This window comes from Chiloscyllium plagiosum, unplaced genomic scaffold, assembly GCF_004010195.1.
Source record: "Chiloscyllium plagiosum isolate BGI_BamShark_2017 unplaced genomic scaffold, ASM401019v2 scaf_14503, whole genome shotgun sequence".
NCBI lineage: Eukaryota > Metazoa > Chordata > Chondrichthyes > Orectolobiformes > Hemiscylliidae > Chiloscyllium > Chiloscyllium plagiosum.
This window is the reverse complement of record NW_025209190.1, coordinates 1,687-9,654: the sequence shown is the minus strand read 5'-3', so window position 1 is coordinate 9,654 and position 7,968 is coordinate 1,687. Positions and strand designations below refer to the sequence as shown.

General features: G+C 49.0%; 1 protein-coding gene across 2 annotated transcripts; it reads right to left on the bottom strand.

The window, feature by feature from the left end:
- Nucleotides 1–4,164: 4,164 nt before the first annotated feature.
- Nucleotides 4,165–6,949, bottom strand: LOC122546769 (protein PELPK1-like). Of its 2 annotated transcripts, XM_043685406.1 has the most exons (5): nt 6,915–6,949; nt 6,665–6,814; nt 6,168–6,615; nt 5,893–5,991; nt 4,165–5,842 (listed from the first exon to the last, which is right to left on the bottom strand). In XM_043685406.1, exons 1-5 carry the CDS (start codon nt 6,935–6,937, stop codon nt 4,892–4,894), a joined length of 1,671 nt encoding a protein of 556 aa, XP_043541341.1. In that variant the 5' UTR covers nt 6,938–6,949; the 3' UTR covers nt 4,165–4,891. The 2 variants fall into 2 exon arrangements, with proteins under 2 accessions (XP_043541341.1, XP_043541343.1); XM_043685408.1 differs by lacking the exons at nt 6,665–6,814; nt 6,915–6,949 and having other exon boundaries at nt 5,893–6,317.
- Between the last annotated feature and the right edge of the window lie 1,019 nt (nt 6,950–7,968).

Sequence of the window (7,968 nt, the reverse complement as noted above, 5' to 3'; positions counted from 1 at the left end):
AGTGCTGCACTCCCTCAGCACTGACCCTCCGAAGTGCGGCCCTCCCTCAGCACTGACCCTCCAACACTGCGCCCTCCCTCAGCACTGACCCTCCGACAGTGCGGCTCTCCCTCAGTATTGACCCTCCGACAGTTCCCAATCCCTCAGCACTGACCCTCCAACAGTGCGGCACTCTCTCAGTACTGACCCTCCAACAGTGAGGCACTCCCTCACCACTGACCCTCCAACAGTGCGGCACTCTCTCAGTACTGACCCTCCAACAGTGCAGCGCTCCCTCAGCACTGACCCTCCGACAGTGCCCACTCCCTCAGCACTGACCCTCCGAGAGTGCTGCACTCCCTCAGCACTGACCGTCTTTGTAATTTTAGTGGATGATGTTTTGACAGCATTTTGTGAATTGAATTGAATCGAATTGATTGTCCCATGTACTGAGGTGCAGTGAAAAGCTTTGTCTTGTGAGTAATACAGGCAGATCACAGAGTTAAGTAGCATAGAGAAGTGAATAATAGATAACCCGCGGCAAAAACAAAAACACAGGTACAGGTGACTGTTAAGAGTTTGTGAGTCCATTCAGTATTCTAACAACAGTCGGGTAGAAACTGTTACGAAACCGTTTGGTGCGTGTGTTCAGGCTTCTGTCCCTTCTCCCTGATGGTAGAGATTCTCGTGTGTGTCTCTGTTTGGCTTGTCCTAGGATGGATGTGTTGTCCCAGTCGAAGTGGTGTCCTTCCTCATCCGTATGTGAGGATACTAGCGAGAGAGGGTCATGTTGTTTTGTGGATAGTTGATGTTCATGTATCTTGATGGCTAGTTTTCTGCCTGTTAGTCCAATGTAGTGTTTGTTACAGTCCTTGCACGGTATTTTATAAATGACGTTAGGTTTACTCATTGTCTGTATAGGGTCTTTCAAGTTCCTTAGCTGTTGTTTTAGTGTGTTGGTGGGTTTGTGGGCTATCATGATGCCAAGGGGTCTGAGTAGTCTGGCAGTCATTCTGAGATGTCTTTGATATAGGGGAGAGTGGCTAGGGTTTCTGGATGTGTTTTGTCTGCTTGTTTGGGTTTGTTGCTGAGAATCAGCGGACTGTGTTCATTGGGTGCCCATTCTTTTTGAATACACTGTATAGATGATTTTCCTCTGCTCTGTGTAGTTCCTCTGTGCCGCAGTGTGTGTTGGCTCAGTGAAATAATGTTCTGATGCAGCTCTGTTTGTGGGTGTTGGAATATTGTTTCTGTCGTTCAATAATTGGTCAGAATGTGTTGTTTTCCTGTAGACGCTGGTTTGAAGTTCCCCATTGGCTGTTCACTCTACTGTGACATCTAGGAATGGCAGTTTGTTGTTGTAGAGGGTGTAGAAGAACATTGCCAGGGTGGGATGGATGTTTGAGAATGCTGGCGGCCTTTCCCTGACAGTGGGCCTGGTAGATGGATTCTATAGATGGGAGGTTAGCCTTTGAGATTGTCCAGGCCGAGTTCACCACTCTCTGTAACCGTCTCCGATCTTGAATGGTACAGTTGAGTGATACATCCAGACAGAACGCTCTCGATGGCGCACCTATAAAAGTTGGCGAGGGTATTCGCCGTCATGGCAAACTTTCTCAGCTGCCTGAGGAAGAAGAGACGTTGTTGGGCCTTTGTAACCAGTGCATCCACATGAAGAGTCCAAGAAAGCTTGTTGTGGATGACCACTCCCAGGAGCTTGACACTCTCCACTCATTCCACCTCTGTGCTGTTAATGTGTCGGGGGGGCATGAGTAACATCCCGCTGAAAGTCAATAATGAGTTCCTTGGTTTTGCTGGCATTGAGAGCTGGGTTGTTCTCAGTGCACCATTTTTCCAGGTCTCCCACCTCCCGTCTGTGGTCTGCTTCATCGCCATCTGAGATTCAACCGACTATGGTGATGTCATCAGCGAACTTGTAAATGGCATTAGTCAGGTATTTAGCGACACAGTTATGGGTAGACAGCATTGTTGTCAGAGAAAGTCTCAGGTCGATGTGAAATGAAGTGTATAATTGTCTGATTTAATTCTTTTCTTTCTTCTCTAGGTTTACAAGCCCCTCAGAGGAGGAAGGACATTTACTGGTATTAGCCTGAGCTGTCTGCCTTTTCTCTGACTGGATGTTTGTCCGTGACCCCCAGCCCAGCCCAGCCCAGCCCAGCCCGGCCCAGCCTGGCCCAGCCCAGCCCAGCCCAGCCCAGCCCAGCCCAGCCCAGCCCAGCCCAGCCTGGCCCAGCCCAGCCCAGCCTGGCCCAGCCTGGCCCATTGTTGTTCGAGCTCAGTAAACCTTCCCTTCTGCTGCCTGCTCCTTCCCATTCCTTCCCCAACAACTGTCTTTCTGAGCTGCTCCTTATCCTTACCCTCCTCATGCAGCTCCTGGTGTGAACCTGGGACCGCGGTGCGTATCTGACACCGATGAAGGAACTGGATTTAAAGCCTGGATGTGGTGGGAGTGGGACTGTAGGGCTGGGTCAGGGAGCAGTTGCTGCCGAAGGTTAATGGGCAATAAGCATCAAGTCCTTCTCTCTGACCCTGCTTGACCTTAACCCGGAATATTCTCCAATCAGGGAAGCACAGAGATTCCAAATGGTATGTAAAGTCTTTGGATAAATGTGTGGATCTTCAGTGAGGTGTTTGACTGACCGCCCTCTGATAGTGAGAGACCAAGGAGGCCAGAGGCAATGCCTCTTCACAAATTATAAACCGACTTCTGCAAAGGCGCAACTCAGAGTCTACAATAACATGGAAGCTCTTCAGCAACAAGTCATGGGCATCTTGCAAACAGAAACCATCTCTGGGCGCTTCACAGAAATGTTCCGCAGCAAGGTTTGGGAGAATTCCAGATTTGTGACGGTCACCACTTGCTGGAACAGGTCAGACAAGGCAGCTCCGAATTGGCCGTGTTGGGATACCAGGGATCGAGAGAAAGGAAGTGCTGGGGTAATGGAGCGTGTCTGAAAATAGGGATAAAAATACATCCAAGTCGATAAGGAATCTCCACGTGAAACACATTATTCACTTACTCAGAGAGAGTTGTGCTTAAAGTGAAGTCCAAATATTACCTGCTGAAATCTCGTAATATTTACTATTTAAAACAACAGAAGACCTCAAAACTGAATATTGCTGAGAAAAAGCACATCTGATTGAAATTTTTCATCTTGCGTCATCAGGACTATTAGCAAGAATGCCAAATAAAAGCAAAACAACATTTACCCAGAATGCTGATTGTTTGGCAAGTGGACTCTAATTGGTTTAGATGTTGCTCTCGAGTGCAGAGAAATCTAAACAGAATGTGTTTTCTTTAGGAGGAATCTGAAGGAGATTCACTCTGTTTCTCTCTCCACAGATGCTGCTTTCTTTCTCCAGCACTTCCTGTGTTAGGGTTTTGCTGATCTCTCTCTCATGTCTAAATTGTGTGTGTTTAACTGTGTGATCTCAGACTAAACACTCCTGGTCCCTCAATTCCATCTACTGGTTAGTGAGAGCTCAGGGCTTGTTACCAAATAGTTTGCATTTCTTGGGCAATGTCAGAGTGACCAGCTGCTGATAGTCCGACAGATAAACCAAATGGGTGAATGAAATGGCCTGTGGTTTGTTTTCACATTTTCTCTGAAGTTTATTTTGATCAAAGGCGCAGAGCTGGAGATATGCTCGCTCATTGTCTTTGCCCAGCTCAGTCAAGTTGCAGTTTCCTCTGTCCTCGCCCCAGTTTCAGTCACACAGCACAGGCTATGTATCCAGAGACTGTGGGTAGGACTGCCTGGGGAGGTTAGCACCAGGGGGTAGGGATCTGGTGTCATGAAGGGAGGAGGGGCGTTGGAAATTTGATAGGTGGAAAGAGGTCAAGGTGGGGGTGATAGGTCGGAGTAGGATGGAGGTGGAGAGGTCAAGAAGAAGACTGCAGGTGAGGAAGGCGGTGCCGGGCTGGGGGGATTCGGCTGAGACAAGGTGGGGGAGGGGGGATGAAGAAACTGGTGAAGTCCAAGTTCATCCCCTGTGGTTGGAGGGTTCCCAGTCGGAAGATAAGACGCTCCTCCTCCGACCGTCGGGTTGTTGTGGTTTGGCGGTGGATGAGTCCAATGACCTGCATATCCTCGGTGGAGTGGGAGGGGGAGTTGAAATGCTGTGCTACAGGGTGGTTGGGTTGGTTCGTCCGGGTGGCCCAGAGGTGCTCTCTGAATCGCTCCGCAAGTAGGCGGCCTGTCTCCCCAATATAGAGGAGGACACACCGGCTGCAGCGGATTTGTAAATGTTTCACCGTGAGGTGGAGGGAGGCCCTGCAATATTATCAGAGTATGCTCCCGCCTGACTCACTGTCATTTACTAGAGCCATCCACCAACACCCACAACATGAACTATTTAAAGATATTTATATTTTGACTAATGAATCTGAGGGCCAGTTTGATTAATGTCATTGTTATCAACATCAAAGTTTAATCATCCAGAATTTCTTCACAGGTGGGCGTTGCTGACTGGCAGTCCCTCAGATGGGGGTAACGTGGGTTTAAACTGGAGCTTTCAGTGGAAGGAGCCAGTAACCTCCTGTTGACAGAGTGCTTTGGGGAATCTCAAGGATTGTGAGGAACACACAGGGAACAATAAGTGAAACACAAGTTGATTCTCAGCAGTGAAGCATCTGAACAGCAATGAGACCCCCCTCCAGTGTATTGTATTGTAAATAGCAGCATAATCACAAATTGACAGAAGTAATCACCTGAAGTCTATAATAGGTCACAATATTGACATTAAATAAATAATATACTTTTCTACAGACATTTTGCAAAAGTAAACACCAACCATACAGCAATAGCCAGCTCTGACACATTGTCCAATGTTAGAGCTGGTAGTGCACACTGTCATCAGTACACCCAGGACATATTGTACAAGATACATCTTAACTCAGTGTACACTCAGTATACAGGGACACACTGTACACTGTACTGGGTATACCCGGGGCACTCTGTACTGGGTATACCTGGGACACGCTGTACTGGGTATACCCGGGGCACTCTGTACTGGGTATACCTGGGACACTCTGTACTGGGAATACCCGGGGCACTCTGTACTGTGTATACCTGGGGCACTCTGTACTGGGTATACCCGGGGCACTCTGTACTGGGTATACCTGGGGCACTCTGTACTGGGTATACCTGGGACACTGTGTACTGAGTATACCCGGGACACTCTGTGCTGGGTATACTTGGGACACTCTGTACTGGGTATACCCGGGACACTCTGTACTGGGTATACTTGGGACGCTCTGTACTGGGTATACTTGGGACACTCTGTATTGGGTATACCCGGGACACGCTGTACTGGTATACTTGGGACACTCTGTACTGGGTATACTTGGGACACTCTGTACTGGGTATACCCGGGACACGCTGTACTGGGTATACCTGAGACACTCTGTACTGGGTTTACCCGGGACACGCTGTACTGGGTATACTCGGGACAGTCTGTACTGTGTATACCTGGGACACTCTGTACTGGGTATACCCGGGACACTCTGTACTGGGTATAACCGGGACACACTGTACTGGGTATACCTGGGGCACTCTGTACTGGGTATACCGGGGCACTCTGTACTGGGTATACCGGGGCACTCTGTACTGGGTATACCCGGGGCACTCTGTACTGGGTATACCCGGGACACTCTGTACTGGGTATACCGGGACACGCTGTACTGGGTATACCTGGGGCACGCTGTACTGGGTATACCGGGGCACTCTGTACTGGGTATACCCGGGACACGCTGTACTGGGTATACCCGGGACACGCTGTACTGGGTATACCCGGGACACGCTATACTGGGTATACCTGGGACACTCTGTACTGGGTATACCTGGGACACGCTGTACTGGGCATACCTGGTGCACTCTGTACTGTGTATACCTGCGGCACTCTGTATTGTGTATACCTGGGACACTCTGTACTGGGTATACCTGGGACACTCTGTACTGGGTATACTTGGGACACTCTGTACTGGGTATACTTGGGACGCTCTGTACTGTGTATACCTGGGACACTCTGTATTGGGTATACCCGGGACACGCTGTACTGTGTATACTTGGGACACTCTGTACTGGGTATACTTGGGACACTCTGTACTGGGTATACCCGGGACACGCTGTACTGGGTATACCTGAGACACTCTGTACTGGGTTTACCCGGGACACGCTGTACTGGGTATACTCGGGACAGTCTGTACTGTGTATACCTGGAGCACTCTGTACTGGGCATACCTGGGGCACTCTGTACTGGGTATACTTGGGGCACTCTGTACTGGGTATACCTGGGGCACTCTGTACTGGGTATACCTGGGACACTCTGTACTGGGTATAATTGGGGCACTCTGTACTGGGTATACCTGGGGCACTCTGTACTGTGTATACCTGGGACACTCTGTACTTGGTGTACCCAGGACCTCTGTACTGTGTATACCTGGGGCACTCTGTACTGGGTATACCTGGGGCACTCTGTACTAGGTATACGTGGGGCACTCTGTACTGGGTATACCTGGGGCACTCTGTACTGGGTATACTTGGGGCACCCTTACTGGGTATACCTGGGGCACTCTGTACTAGGTATACTTGGGGCACTCTGTACTGGGTATACCTGGGGCACTCTGTACTGGGTGTACCCAGGACCTCTGTACTGGGTATACCTGGGGCACTCTGTACTGGGTATACTTGGGGCACTCTGTACTGGGTATACCTGGGACACTCTGTACTGGGTATACCTGGGACACACTGTACTGGGTATACCTGGGACACTCTGTACTGGGTATACCTGGGACACTCTGTACTGGGTATACCTGGGACACACTGTACTGGGTATACCCAGGACACGCTGTACTGGGTATACCTGGGACACTCTGTACTGGGTATACTTGGGGCACACTGTACTGGGTATACCCGGGACACTCTGTACTGGGCATACTTGGGGCACTCTGTGCTGGGTACACCTGGGACACTGTGTGCTGGGTATACTTGGGGCACTCTGTACTGGGTATACCTGGGACACTCTGTACTGGGTATACCCGGGGCACTCTGTTCTGGTCGGCATGGATGAGTTGGACCGAAGGGTCTGTTTCTATGCTGTACATCTCTATGACTCTATGACTCTAGAAGAGTAATGATCCTGATTTTTTGTTGCAGTAAAGTAATATATTGATTCATATTTTCTTGCATTCTAAATGAAGTATAAAAAGAGAAGGTGAAGTTTGTGATAATTAAACCGAGCAGCATTGTGGTTCTGTCTGAGAAATTAAATTGATAATCGAGAAGAATTGGATTGTAATGTTTATTCACTCACTCACTCACAAATGCAAACAGCCCCACGTATAACCTGCTCCTTTATCCACAGACAGAGATCTTTTATTCAAATTAATCTCGTCAGCGATGTGAGGAGGCACCTCTGCAGTTGGTGGGGCTGGGACCCTGGTCTCCTAGCCCAGAGCCATGGACACTACCTCAGTGCCACAACTGAGTCTCCGGTTTGCTCTCAAAACCTGAATACAATTGCACAGTGTCCCATGGCACTGTGGTAGTGACCCTCTCTCTGAGCCAGGAGACACTGGTTGGGGTCCCACCGGCGCCCAGCGGTTTTCAGAACCTCTGGGATAACTCCGATCCCACATTCCCAGAAATTGAATGAATCCTTAGAAGAGTATAAAGGCAGTAGGAATATTTTTAAGAGGGAAATCAGGAGGGCAAAAAGGGGACATGAGAAAGCTTTGGCAAATAGAATTAAGGAGAATCCAAAGGGGTTTTACAAATATATTAAGGACAAAAGGGTAACTAGGGAGAGAATAGGGCCCCTTAAAGATCAGGCCTTTGTGTGGAGCCACAGAAAATGGGGGAGATACTAAATGAGTATTTTGCATCAGTATTTACTGTGGAAAAGGATATGGAAGATATATACTGTAGGGAAGTAGATGGTGACATCTTGCAAAATGTCCAGATTACA